The sequence below is a fragment of the Dama dama genome, chromosome 17 (assembly GCF_033118175.1).
Source record: "Dama dama isolate Ldn47 chromosome 17, ASM3311817v1, whole genome shotgun sequence".
NCBI classification, from domain to species: Eukaryota; Metazoa; Chordata; class Mammalia; order Artiodactyla; family Cervidae; genus Dama; species Dama dama.
Window position 1 is genome coordinate 51,627,633 of NC_083697.1, and position 15,469 is coordinate 51,643,101.

At 35.7% G+C, this 15,469-nt stretch overlaps 1 protein-coding gene across 4 annotated transcripts in view; it reads left to right on the forward strand.

The window, feature by feature from the left end:
- The window catches only part of STIM2 (stromal interaction molecule 2), a 167,667-nt gene that overhangs the window by 123,659 nt on the left and 28,539 nt on the right, over positions 1–15,469 (forward strand). For all 4 annotated transcript variants that reach the window (XM_061164510.1, XM_061164511.1, XM_061164512.1 and 1 more), the window contains one exon: positions 13,552–13,663. In XM_061164510.1, the coding sequence (XP_061020493.1) occupies positions 13,552–13,663 (112 nt within the window). The remainder of the gene's footprint in view (positions 1–13,551; positions 13,664–15,469) is intronic.

Sequence of the window (15,469 nt, forward strand, 5' to 3'; positions counted from 1 at the left end):
AGCTGTAACAGATTGATGAGCAAGAGAAGCTAGACTTTGACAAGAGTAGATTGAAGAAAAGTTTAAAAGGTTATTCTGGATCCAGATGTAGGTGAGTGGAGTCTGGCAGCATGGGTCACAAGATACAAAATATAGTACTCCTTCAGAAAATCTGATACGTTCTTGACATTTTCAGTTGAAAACTTTTGGATTACAAATCGATTTTTCTCACAGACCTCTTTTCTTCCCACTCTGGCTTTTATGGTAAGAGCATGTTATTTCCCAAATGTTAATGCTTTATTAAATCCCATTTTGGTATTTTAATTAAATGAGCTAATGTAACTCTCAGCACTGGACACGATCAGTAAAGTTTGCTCCACCTCTACCCTTTCCAAACTTTTTCTGGCTGTTACAGATTTTCACTACCGCACAGCAGTTTTCTCACTGACGGGGTGAAACCCTGACTGCGTTCACCTAGGAGTGCCAGAAATGTCTGTACCGTGCGGGAGGAAACATAGGTGTTTTTAAAAGCATCATTGGAGGATCAGAGAAGTGAATTTGAGGTGGCAAAAAGCAGGTGCTGTCCATTCCACGCTAGTTTGGAAATCTCGAGAAAGTGATGCCCTTCAGATACTTGTCAGTGTAAGGAATAATATGATTCTTGGCACATGAGACACACTCCCTAAAGGCAAATGGTATTCATCACACTTAAATAATACTAAAAATACCGCCTGCTGTTTGCAACTCCTGTAAAGAACTTAAGCATATGGAATACTTTTCCCATGCTGTGTGTTCATCATGTCCTAGAGTTCTTGTCAGTTGTGTTACTCATCAGTTTTTGCCAAGTGAGGTCTTCTCAGTAGGGAAAAGAACAGACATAACATTAGAGAATCAATGACTATAAAGTTTACAAAGTCATCCTTAGTGAGTTGTCTGGAAAGATATGCTTTTGTGAAACTACAAAGAGTCACTAAATTATTAGTAGTTATGGGTAATTTCCTGCTGTTATCAATTCTAGGAAAAGCAATACTTGTATGAGTTTAGGCTACTAGAAGAAGTGGAAGTTTTATTTAGTTTGCAGTGCTATTTTCATTTTCTGTATTTTCTAATGAAAAATTTGGACAGTATTTTTTCAAAAAATTGTCATTGTGGTTGTCTTTCACTTATCTTTATATTAATAGGAAGCAAGGAGTAGAATTCTCTGAAGTAGCAAATTTGTGTAATATTTTTACTAGTAACATTTGTGTAGACTGAAGATGTGTATAAGCTACAAAATAGATAATGTATTGTCTTCAGGAATGTAAGAATTCATTTGTTGTGCAAGTAAATTGACTAGGCAGGATTTAGAGGTCACTTCTAGGGTTTTGGTTTGTCAACAATTCCATTGAAATAAATTATCATTACTTACTAGATAATAAAATATTCTGTTTATTGGAATAAGAGGGCAATTCATAATTTAAGAAGAATTCTGAGTTTACTTATTTGGTAATAACTTGTTCATTTGTCTCCAACACTGTTTCACCAAAGTAAGTGTAATTACTTTTTTCCCCAGTGACACATCTGGGGCCTGAAAAAAGAATTAAACCAGGAAAACACTTTTGGATCTTGGAAATAAGTCAATTGCAAGAGAACAAGGAAATATAAATGGGAATTATTGAGTAGACAATTAGAAAAGTTAAAAAAAAGAAAGTTTATTTCAATTCCAGCTGTGCTTTTATAGTAGAGCAATAGTAAATCTCATTTTAAAAGTGTCAAAGATATTTTTGCAGTAGTTTATTATTTTTTTTTCCTAAATAAACAGCATAAATTATTGGCAAGCTTTCCAATATTATGAAGATAGGATCTTAATCTTTTCAACCCGGTATTAAGTGAATGTTGAAGACCAACCTGGTACTAAGTGAATGTTGAACAATTAGCTTTTTTAAAGATTCTGAGTCTTTATAATCACTGAGGTCTTTCACCTTCTGGATACCGATATCTTGAGAAACTCCAAGGTACAGCTATCCTTTCCTAGACAGACAGTATTCTAAAGAAAGTGTGGCACTTGACTGCCTGGATTCAAGTCTTTATATAGATTTTTTCCCCTTGGGCAAGTATATTAATCTTTTCTGTCTTTAACTTTCCCCATCTGTGAAATGTAGGTGGTATTAGTACCCTCTGTAGAAGACTCTGTTAAGGATTAAATGACTTAATCAGTATATACAGCTTAGAACAATACTAGACAGCTAATAAGGACCTAGTATTTGCTTTAACCATTATTAGTGTTAAAAGATTACCATACTTTCTTGAAGAAAACCACAAACTACAAAGTAATGAAGAAGTTAGCAGTTATTAGAATTCTATGCCTATATAATTGAAAAAGAAAGATTATTAATACAGTTTTTAATTTCTTAATTGAAAGCAACTTCAAATTTAGTGAAAATCTTCAGGACCAAAACACTGCCCAGAGGCCCTCATTCCAACTTTGCTTTTGGTCCTAATGATGAGTATGCAAGTATACCCCGTTGTCCTCACTTTGTAGTCTTCTTTAATCTGGAACAATTCCACAGTATTTCCTGGCCTTGCATGTCTTTGGCCAGTAATTGTTAACAGTGTCATTTTGTAGATTGTATCTAAATTAGGATTTGTTTGATGTTTTCTGTGATTAGATCCACGTTAGGCATTTTGGGCTGGACCGTCACAGGAATAATTCTTCTCATTAGATCCTTCTGAGTGACACATGGTGTTAGTTTGTGTTATGCAGTTTTACCTTTGATCACTTGATTAAGATAATGTCTATTCTGATTCTGTAACCATAAAGCTGCGTTTTTCCCCTTTGTAGTTAGTATTATTTTGTGAAGAGAAACTTGGAGACTTCGTAACATCACATCCCTCATCACTTTTCACCCGCTGATTTTAGCATCCATGACTGTTTTTTGCCTGAATTAATTGTTACTCTGATGGTTGCCAAATTGTGGTTTTTAGAATTCCGTCATTCCTTCTACTTATTAGTTGCATTCTACTATAAGGAAAAATTAAACAGAGTATATTAACAGCTTGTCCTGTGAAGATGGTGGGAGATAAATGGCATATCTTGAAAATAGAAGTGGGAGAAATAGTGAATCTCAAAATCTTATGACTGGTCTGAGATTGATCGTCTGCATTTATTCATTTATATCAGCATGGCTCCTGGATTTCTACTTTGTTCAGTGAGTTTGTTGCTCTTGTTATTTTAATGCTTTAATTGTCCCAGATATGACTGTTATAAACCATTCAAGCTGACTTTTCTATTCTTTTCTTTTATATGTGTGTCTTCATAGTTTTTTGAGCCTTCCTTATATTCTGGCACAAAAAGGTGCTCTAGGCTTATTTTGTTATTTCTTAGCTGTACCCCTGGAAACAACCATTACTCCAAGGAGTTCTGGTTACTTCTAGTTGAGGTAGTATTTAGAAACCAAGATTTGCACACTAGGTCTTCTCATTGCTGTTGAGGTATTATTCCCAGGCCCTCTCAGTAGAGAGAGGTAAGAAACACATACCCCTATATTTACTTCTCTCTATATATTAAAAGTCATGAGTTCTCACTGATACCTGATACTAGTTCACATTGATAGCAGTCTAACACTACTGGAATAATTCTAGCTGGTTTATTTAGTTGACTTCTTGCCCTGTTTATCTCTCAGTTGTGTCTGACTTTTTGTGACCCCATGGACTACACAGTCCATGGAATTCTCCAGGCCAGAATACTAGAGTGGGTAGCCTTTCCCTTTTCCAGCAGATCTTCCCAAGCCAGGAATAGAACCAGGGTATCCTACATTGCAGGCAGATTCTTTACCAACTGAGCTATCTCTTTTCACCAGTCATGAAAAACCTAGTTCTTTTATCATCAATATATTTTCTAATTAGCTCAATCCCCCTGTACATATTCAGTCTCTTGACACCATTGAGCTGTTATCTCACTCAGGAGCTTGCCTTGTATGGACCTAGTATTCCCATGTCCTCATTATGCAGACTCTGACCACCACTAGTCTATCTTCCCATCCTCATATGGAACTCAGCAACTGTTGGGAAATTTGAGAGTTTAAAAAAAGACCTTGGAGAGAAGTTGAGTGAGCACTGTACAGTGACATTGTGTTAAGGAGTCCATCTTTATGAATTTATTACTGAAGCACATTATTTTCTTTATGAATTTATTTTTATTACTAAAGCACATTATTCACATTTTTCCTTTATCACATAACTCTAGCTGTTGAAAAAGTCCCCTGTAAATGGGGGTGCCATTTAGTATTTTAATGTTTTAATCATTGTGTCAGTAGTACTGAAAAAAACAAGTAAACTTTTCCTAAAAGTTGTTTTGGTGTTAGTAATGTATATAGTAGATGAAGCCTAAATTGGAAAATGGCTATATACCAAATGCAGCTAATATAATTTGTGAACTGTTTCAGATGCTAGATGTACTAGAAAGAGTCATATCAAACAAATTTTCTGAGTAACATTAACTTGAAAATGCTTTTACCATTGAAATTGGTGGATTTTTCTATTCTGGAAGAAATAAGGATTAACACCTTTCTCATGTAATGTCTCTTCTTGCCCAGAGATGTGTGACGTGAAACTGTGAAAGCTCAATTTTTATCTGGCCTTTGATTTGATAGTCTTTAGAAATAAAAGTATTTATTAACTGGACTTTGTGTTCATCATTTGTTGAACTCCTTAAAGTCAATATATTTTCTTACATTAAGCTTTACATCAGTCTTAGTAATCATTTCTTGACTCTGACGTTTTATCTAGTGCCCGCTAGTAATTACTGTGCACTTAGTAAATATTTGTTGAATAAAAAAATCCCAAGTCACCTGTGCAGGTAATCTTTTGAAGAAACTTGCAAATTCCAAGAGAAAAAAAAAATTTGAGCGTTTTGAACTCTTAGCAGAAAAAAAAGCAAACATTTGTAAAGCTGTAATTTTAGAATTGTTTTTGTTAAACGTATTTGAAAAGTATCATCCTCTCTTTTTTATGAAGTTTAACCATACTTTTGAAAAGTTTATGGCTTTATCTAGAAATGCCTCTCTAAGAGTGAATGCAAAGGTCACATTTTCCTGGCAGCTTTGGTTAATAAATCATTTTATTATTCACTCCCTTATCCAGCAAGTATTAATTGAGTTCCTAAGAAACATTTGCCTTTCCACATTTGTTTAGTGTGTGTTATATTTTTGGCATTGTATAACGTGTTGTGAATATAGAAATGAAAGTGAGATATTGTGTGCCCTTAAATAACTTGTTTTCATTTGATGTGAATTGCTCTTTATAGTCTCAGTTAGGGGTTTAAAGAAAAAGGTCAAGGGCTGAGTGTAAAATGGAAGATACATAACTAGAAATTCATCCACTCAGTCCCTAAGGTGATGTCCTCAATGATGCCATAATGAGATATTTAGGAAAACTTGATTAAACATTTAGTTCCTTTATAGCCATTGAGTCCACTGATTTTATTGACTGATATATAAAGTAAGTAGATTCCTTGAACTTACTATAAGTAATAGTATTTACTTATAGTATACTATGATAATAATTTACATTTGTGGAGAACTTCTACCATTCCTAAGAGTTATTTCCTCATATGTTTTGTTAATCTTCAGAACAGTCCTACAATTTTGAGATTCAGTGTTGTCTCCAGTTTCTGTTTTTAGATATGCCTTTGTTATCTTCCATTATCTTCATGAAAATAGGTGTTGATGGCATACCCTGTTTAAATGATAAGAATGCAGTTGACAATAGGAAAAGTATTAAAGTCTTCTCTTAGTGTCCACTGTACCACTGTTGGGAAGAGGACTGTACCCTTGTAATTTCTGAACTCTGAACATTGAGACATTTACCAGTATTTATCTAGGATGCCTAAAAATTACATGTAATTCTTGCATGATGAAAGGTAAGGAGCTCCTTGAAAGAAAGTGTGTAGTTATTTCTCTTTGATACAGCTACTGATATTTAGGCTTCCCAAGCTCAGGGTGTGGCTCTTAGGTGTCCAAATATAGCATAGTGCAGGAATTTAGTCCATGTTACAGAGACATGCCCCGCTGACCACCATGTATCCGAGGCACTCACATGCTGGCTCTGTTCTAAAGATAAGCTTCTCTTGATGGTGCTGAGCAGCTGATCTGCTGAAGTCTCACTCTGAGCTCTGGATACCACAGAGTCTATAAACTGCCTGAGTTAAGACGGAGTGTGGAAGGCTTTAAACTTTTTCATTTTTTTTTAATTTTAAAAAGTTATTTTTTTATGTTTATATTACATTCAGTTAAAGTTGCTTTTCACCAAAGTCTTGCTGTGTTCAACCTTCAGTCAGTTGCATTTTCCCATGATAAGTTATGAGTGTCACTCTAAGAACTTCTGAGTCTTTTGTAACTGGAAATTCTTAGTTGAAGTAGACTTTGGAAAAGTTGTGAATACTGCTTGCACCTATATTTTAGAAATTAGCACTTCACATAAATATGGCAATAATTGAGATAGTTTTCAAATGACAGATCGTTTTTAGGTTGTGAATCTGAGTAGCTTCAAAATATAGAACTTCTTTCACTAACGATTTCATATAGCCAGCTGTAAGGATAGTTATTTTCGTTAACAATATTTTTACTTTCTCCTTCCTGACCCTCCTACCATACCTTTTGATACTTATAAAAAAATTTTCATACTTTATTAGAAAGTAGTAAGTGTGTAGTAATGGTAAAGTATTTAGCTGTACAGTACTGTATTAAGATATTAGGAATTGATTTTTCTAAAATATGTAGTTTGCCGAAAGAAACTGTTACGCCAGTTGCTTTCTTAATATTAAGAACGTTAGATATGGTACCATAAATTTAGAATGTAGCACTTTTTAAAAAGTAGTAAGAGAGATATTAAGAAATGAAATGCAGAGTAAATGTAAATGATGTATTATATGTATTATATCCATGGTGTAGATATAAATATTTTATATCCAAGGTGTGACACAGCTGATTGTGAATTTGGCTGTATTTTGAAATATTCTTATTAATGCAGAGGCGAGGAGGATGAGGAGTGTAATGGTGTAGAGCTGGGGCTTTGGAAATCAACAGATCCTGTTTTGAATCCTATCTCCACTGCTTACTTGGTGTGTGAATTTAGACAAGTTAGTCATACTTTCTGAGCCTCAGCTTCCTGATCTGTAAACCAAGATTATAATATTATCCCTAAAACCTACTTCATAGGATTTCATGCGATAGTCCACGTAAAGCCTTTAGCCCACTTGCTGGAACTTGCCAAGTGCTTATAAAATGTTAGGTGCTGCTGTATTAACATGTCACTACATGCACACTAATGCTTTGTAATTAGTACCCCCCCCCCCCCCCCCCCACAGAATTTAGGTGATTTCACAAATCATATTTGAAGGCTTTTAGGACAGCTTGTACTTATATTAAATATAACAGATGAAAACCTATATGGTGGTACTTCACAAAGCTATTTTGTATTTTTAGACCTGTAACTTAATACGTATTGAGTATATGGCTAAGTGCACTGGCTGCATTAGTTTTATAAGATTGCGTTTTATAGATGATGTGAGCAAGTAAATACATGTGTTTTAATCTTCTGAAGTTTCTCTTTCACAGATTTTGTTTCTATCACATTTGCTTGAGGCAAAAATTTGAGCACACAAATTCTTACCTCATCCTAATGTCAAATACATGGCTATAAACTGGCATCTTCTAACTTCCATCATGTTATAAGTTCCTGTGATCTTTCGGAGTCAGGGATTCTCCAGTGTTACTTTGAAATCTGATGTTGTGGAAACAGTATCACATGTCTTTCATACAACTATGGGTTATCAAGTGGGCACGGTTAAAAACAAAACGGGTTCTTTTAAGGAAGGAGAAAGTCAGTCGATTATCCAGCTAATACTTAAATGGCAACTTTATGCTGAGCTGCTGGAAACTTACAATATGGTCGGAACATAAGATGTAATTAAGCAAATAGTTACAAAATAAGGCAGCACATATGATACGCCATTTGGTAGGAATAGTAAGTACTATAGAAATTCAGGGGAGGGAGACATCGTTTTCAGTTGGTGTTTCTTCTGTGTATAACCTCGTTTGTTCAATTGAGGATGTACCTATGCATGGCTCACGCATCATTTTTGGAAGCCTGCTTTTGCTGAATGGGCACAGGAATGTTCCTTTCTTTACTCTGCTGCTGGGTGTTTCTAGCCTTTCCTATCTCTTCATTCTCCTCATTACTACAGCTCCTACTGCGGTCTCAAAGCTTTCTCCACTTAAGCACAGTTATAATTTTTCTTCTTTAAAGTGCTGGTCCAAAATAATTGTGTGGAGATAGGATTGACAGTAACAGTTAGGATAAGGGGAAGAAAGGGAAGCTGTTTTGGTACAGAACCAGGAATCTCATCCCTAATTAGAGAAATAGCTCTTTAGCTAGCAGCAAAGGAAGAAAATGGAACGGAGAATCCTCATCTTGCCTGTGTTCCTGTGAAAAATCCATAAATGTGCACCCCCCACATCCTCTTATCTCCTGGAAATTTGCTTCTAGTCACCATCCTGTCCACATTCTCCCCTGCCTCACACTACTTCCTTTGGTCCAGAGCCCTGCTGCAGTTCTGAGTCTCCTGAAATCTCTTTGAAATCTTACCCTTCAGGCTGGTAGAGCCCCCTTTTCAAGTCCTAGAAGCCTGTGCCATGATGAAGAACTGGCACAGCTCCATCGGGCTATATTGGGTTACTGTTGCCGGGCCTTCAGTAGGCCATGGTGCTTACTTGACGTCTCTAGTGGAATCCTGAGTCCATTAACACAATTACCCGTGGCAGATTGCCCATATGTAATGTTTAACTCTTGAGTTACTATTAATGCTGTATGTCCGGAAGCTTTGTTTCTAAGAGAAAATGTGTTTTGAGTTTTTAAGTTAAATAGTGAGCACTTCTTTTAAATCAGGAGTCACCTATATTGGCAGTGAACTTGGGGTCAGAAGATTAGAGTTCAAATTCTAGCTGTGTGACTACATTGCAGTTACATGGCTTCTCTTGGCCAAGGTTCTCTGTATAGACTGTGGAGAAACAACTGTCTCACAGATGTGGTTGGGAGATGTTAAATATAGTGTATATTAATATGTAAAATCCTAATCAAAGGAATGTGGCATTATGGTGTTAATAATCACTGTGTTAGGCAGAACAAGTTCCTGCCCTGGAGGAACTCATCAGCCAGAGGGTAACACAAGCACGGACAATTTCATTAGAGCACGTGTATAAATCCTATGGCAGATATACGTACATGTGATCAGGGGCGTGAGGAAGAGCAACTGTAATCCAGAAATGGATAGACAGGGAAAACTTCATGGAGGAATGAGTTCCTGATCTGGGTCTCAAAGGCTCAGGAGGAACAGCCTGACAAAGAAGGAAGAAGACAGGCATGCCATTCCAGGTTGAAGGAATGACATGTGGGAATATGACGGATTTAGAAAGCTACATATATGGTTGCAAATGTGGAACATAAACTATCTACTTGAAGTGCCTAATTTGATTATGAGGGCCATTTACCTAATTCTAAAGAGGTAATGTTACTGTACAGTGGTAAACAATTCTAGACATGGACTTGTTCTGAAACCTGGTTTGAGCATTTAGTAATCTGTTTTAGCTAATTAAGAACTTCACCTTCATAAACTAACAGGTTCAGTATGATGATGAAAGTACCTGCTTCAGAGAGTTGTTGCAGTGGTTTTTGGAAATAAGCTTTGCAAATCTCCCAGTGTTTAATAAACACTCAGTACGTGTTAGGAACAGTTTTGTTGCTGTCCCGAAAGTTCTTGGAGTTACTTTTCCCCCTCTCACTATTCTATAATCTACTGTTCTAGGTTAACAGTTTCGCAGTATTTTAAACATCATCTTTTGTTCATTTGAAATCAAAAACAAAGAATTTGAATGAATTTTAAAGATGGTCTGGCTCAGTTTCATTATTTTTTGTGCTGAGAAATTGAATCGCTGGGACTGGAATCAGGTCTGTTTTAATTCCAGAGTTCTTTCTGTTGGTATTGGAATAAATTGTCCCAGATCACTGAAAGACAACAACCTGACATTTCCATAGCTTTGCAGATAGATTTTTAAAAAAAAAAATCTATGTTTTTAAAGAAATACATTATCCTTCTCTGTCTGCCCTCTGGTGGAAATGCTGTTTAGCAACAGCGCATATGAAAGAGGCAGTGAGATTTGGATAATAAAGAACTGGATAATTTTTTAAAATTTACTTTTTAAAAGTTGAAGTATAGTTGATTTCCAGATAATTCTTAATAACTCTTTTGCCAACAAAAATTTCTTACACAGAAAAGTTCCTCTTTCTGTTTGAATCTCCTTTCTAAAATGTGAAAATAGATTTTCATAACAGTTGTCAATTACAAACACATTCTGCTTCATTTATTCGAGAGAATCCAGTAGGTAATTTGTCGAGCACCTTTTGTGTACCAAGTGCTAGGGATAGAAGAGTGAGCAAGAAACTTATGCTTTAGAGGCATAAACAGATGTTGAAACAATGATCATAGAAACAAATAATCATACATGCTATGTTAAATGCTATGCCTAAAAGTACAGTGTGATATATGACCACATAGCAGTGTGTGAGGAGGTTCCCCAAGGAATTAAAGTTTTAACTGCAGTATGAAGGCTCAATAAAGTAAATAGATAAAGGTGAGTCAGAGGGGTGGAGAGAAGGAAAGAGGAAACACCATGTGTGCAAAGACCCCGAGAAAGGGCATAGTATTCTCTGCCCCAAGAATCGAAAGACAGTTAATGAATTTGGAGCAGAGAAAGCTAATATACAGTACAGGTCCTGGTCCTGAGAAGGTACTTACCAGGCATTCCCAAAGAAACCAAATAGCACGAGAAAAGAAGACGATGAAATGAACTCCCTTCCCCGCACACCAAAGCAAACTGTGTGCTCTGTGTTAGAATTTTGTAGTTTTACAGATTCGTTGTAAAGAAAATTACTTTAGCACCAGTGCAATTCTCTACTTGTTAGATGGGATAATACTAGAATTTGGGTACTTTAAACATGTCGTCTTCTTCATTTGATTTTTCTTCTTTTCTGTCTTGCTTCATTGATAATTGAGAGAATATTTTGATGCACTGGAGTGTTTTTGCTTTTGCTTAGGCTTTTGCTGTTGATCAGATGAACAGCCATGGACTTGACAGCATCTCCTCCTGTTGTCTTGGCTGGAGTTTTCGTGTGGGTGTGTGAGGCGCAGCTGTGCTGGCAGTTTCTTGGCAGAGCCTCAGACCAGGCAGTTCTCGGTGCAGCTCGTCTTGAATAGGAAGACACTTTAAAATAAAAAGCTACTTTGCATGTATTAAATTCGGTAGAAAGCACTCAGGGCCTGAACCTTTGGCTGATATTTATTCTAAATTATTTGGCTAAATGGATACAGCAGCCTCAGGCACATGCCCAGTCTTAACGGCAGGAACACAAGGAGAGATCATTTTTAAAAAATTGTCAAAGCTCTGTCTCAGTATAAAATTATCAGATGTATTTTATCTAAAAGTTAATTTTTGTTAATGTTTTGTCTCTGATTTATTTAAACTTTTCTTCTAAAGAACACTTAATGAAAAAGGTAGATTGTGAACATCCAGCTTTGCTTGCAAAAGTAAATTCATACTCAGGAAGATCTCATCTCAAGTTTATCACAGATGGATTCCCAGATATGCCTTATTGCTTACTTGTTTTCTTCCTTCTCCTTCGGCCTTTTCTGTGATCTGTAAGCATTTTGTTTTCCCACATCTTCAGATTATATATGAAGACGAATATGGAGCTCTTCTTTTTTCCAGTGCATTCACATCCTTTCCTTTGGATAAACTTGTCTTTGTTCTTTTTGAAGTAGAAATGCCTTTAGCTGCTCCCAGTATTTAACTGCTTGTGTGTATCTCTACTGTTATTTAGTATTATCCCTCTCACAGTAGCATTGAGTCAGGTCCTGAGGTCAGCTGGCCTGGGTTGAGATCCAGTCCCGCTACTGACTGTCTTGGTCCCATTAACTTCTCAGTTTCTCATCTCCAAAATGGAGATATACATGTTAGTGCCTCGTAAGTTTTTGTTTGTTTCTTTCTGTTTAAGGCTTAAAGGGAAAAATGCATATAAAGGGCTTAATTCAAAGTAAGTGTCTAGGAGAAGAGATGTTAGCTGTCCTTTTCTTCATGATTTGGAGCCAGTCTCCTAGAATCCAGTAATAGCTATCTTCAGCTCTTTTGGGTGATCTCATTCAGTCTAAAGACCATCCGTATGCTCATGACTCCTAATTTATGTCTCTATTCCTAACCTCACTTTTCCTTAAGCTCAAGAGTTGTATATCTGACTGCTCTTGTCTATCTGCGCTTAAATATCTGATACATACTTCAAATGTTTAGACATGTTATAATGTCCAAAAATAGAACTTTCGATCTCTATCACCTGCCCCTGCTCGCCTCCCAAGTCTAGTCCTCCTCACTCTTGCTATCTTACTTAGTATAAGCACTCTCTGTGCTGCTTTAGGCTTGCTTCTGCCTACCAGCTTCCGACCATTTCATCAGAACATCTAAAAGCATTTTCCCCAGAATATGTCTGAATCTGGCCATGTGTCACTTATATCCTCCACTAGAACCTTGGTCCAAGACAATAATTCCTTTTGCTTGGATAAGGACTGGTCTTATTTTTCTTTGTTTTCCGTCTTGTCTCCCACAATTCATTCTCCACAGTGGAGAGTGCTATTTTAAAAGCATAGATTATTTACTTCTCCTTCTTCTTATTGAAAGATATCCAGAATTCTTGAAAATCTTTTTTGACCTGGCCCTTCTGACTACTTTCTGTCCCTCATACACAGCTGGTTCATTCTGTAAGGTTTTTACACCAGCTTTTAAGTCTTTTTGGATTGTTTTTTTTCTGCAAGATCATCACAGTGTTGGCTCCTTGCAATTTTGGGGTCTTAAGTCAGGTAACAGCTCCTCAGAGAAACTTACCCTGACATCTTTCGTTTCTTTTGTAATAGCTGATCATTATCTGAAACTCTGCCTCTTTTCTTCCTCCTTTTATTAATTGCCCCTCCCCACTCCCAAAAGAATTTGTTTTATGAAGGCAAGGCATTTATCCATCTTCTTTACTGCTATATTCCCACTGCCTAGAATGGAATCTGATACTGAGAAGGTTTATAATGTTATGTGGATGGATGGTTAAATGAAAGGAGGAATGAATAAATAAATATCTGGTAAGTTTTTTTTACAGCCAGGGAAATAGTAGATTATTTCATCCTGTTCAAATTTGCATAGATGCTTATTTTAGAATTAAACATGCTAATGTTTTGTTCTCTCTTCCTTTAAGTGTCGTCTCTGTTCTAGATTGTAAGCCCTTAAGGGTAGGAGGTATGTCTCCATTGCTTTGAGCTTCTCATACAATGCCAAACATTATTTTAGTACTTACTAGTGATTGAATTGAAAATTCTATCTAACATCGTTATTTCCTCTGAAGTTACAGTAGTGTTATATATGTATGTATATACATTTATATAATTTTTATAAATTCTGAAAGCACATGTGTTTAAAATATTCTTCTGCTTTTTACCTTTTGTAGTTCATAATTGGACCCTTGAGGACACACTTCAATGGTTGATAGAATTTGTTGAACTTCCCCAATATGAGAAGAATTTTAGAGACAACAATGTCAAAGGAACAACGCTTCCCAGGTGGGTCTTTATTATCCATGTGTTTTGTTTTTTTTTTTTCTACTTGTGGAGAATACAGGTTACTTTTCAATTAAGTTACTTCTGTGGCTAAGGACTCGAAGAAAATATAAATATATCCATTCTTTGATACTTGCGTGAATTTGTAAGTTTTAATCAGTTTTTCTTGCTTGAATAATCAGGTCTTTAAAAAAAATTATTTCTAGGGAAACTAATTTTGAGAATTAGAAGATGGGTCAACTGTATCTTTTTTAGATAACATCAAAGGACCAACCCCTGACCCTGTGGTAAAAGTTAACAAAGCTTATTCATTTGATATGAGAAAACCTATTTGAATAGATTAATGTACAGATACCTCTTAATTGTTCTTTTAATAACAGCAATAACCACTTGATATTAGTGACAATGTTAAATCTTAAAAAAGGTTTAATAAATAAAAGGTAAATGATAGTAATTATTTTTGAATGTATATTACACAGAGATGCTTTGTATTATCTCATTTAAGCTTCAGGTTAAAATTAAGTGTGTACTATTATTCCCATTTTATAGATTGAAGAAACCAAGTCAGAAAGAAGTTAAATACTTTGCCCAAGGTAGTATTTGAACCTGGATAGACCTGATACCAAAGTATAAGATGCTAGTTTATCCCTTAGATGTCTGGAATTAATTGTCACTACTTTTCTAAATTATATTTAAAAATTCCATTAGTTAGCCTAATAATCACTGAAGATTTAAATGTTAAAATTTGTAGAAATTTCGCTGAAATTTGACCCTTACAAGATTGCTCCTGTTCCATTCAAACTTAGATGGTTTCTGTATCAAAAAAGACTTTAATAATGTTGTCTATTATTATATGCATATTTCTAATCAATTTGCCTGCATATATCTTATTTAAGTACACAGCTTTTTTTGCTTAGAAGTTTGTATTTTGGATCAAGTTCAAAGTTTTCATATCTCCTTAAATGTATTCTGAGCATCAGTATTTCTGATTTTACTGTGCACATACTATAATGATGAAATTAATGGGGTTAAGAGTCAAATCAGTAAGTGCATCTTAAGTATTTCTTATGTTCATGGTGCAACTAGATGCTGGAAAGAAGAAAAAAATTAAAATTGAGTTCTTGCTTTTAAATAAGACAAGTTTCTAAGTTAAAACAGGATAGTAGAGCATTAAGGTGGGATTAGGGTTTTTTAAGTTGTTTATGTTAACCCTGTGACTTCTACAACTTTTCTTATGTTGTCCTTTGGAAAATTTCTTTATATAATAACAACGTGAAATAAACAGGCTGCTCAGTATTTTGACTGTAAACGTTATGGCCACTTTTTTCTTTTACTGAAATAAATGTTTTCAGTTATTTAGTCACTAAGTCATGTCAAACTCTTTTGTGACCCCATGGCCTGTAACCTACCAGGCTCCTCTGCCCATGGGCTTTCCCAGGTAAGAATACTGGAGTGGGTTGCCATTTCCTCCTCCAGGGGACCTTCCAGATCCAGGGATCAAACCTGCATCTCCTGCATTGCAGGCAGATTCTTTATCACTGAACCACCCGAGAAGCCTGAAGGTTATCAGAGATAACCTCAAATTCTGGTAGAATTGTTGAGATAACATCATACTTAATCAAGAAAAGTTTTTCAAAATAGTGAACATGTTACTACAGAAGAAAACTTATGAATGTAGAAGTTCAACTCTTAGGTCAGCCTGCTGGTGCCTTTTTAAATGGAGGGTAAAGAAAAACTGGCATAGTCTTCATCAAGCCCCTTTTATATGGTGATAGAAATTAGATGAGTCCATTCAAAGGGGCAGTAGCA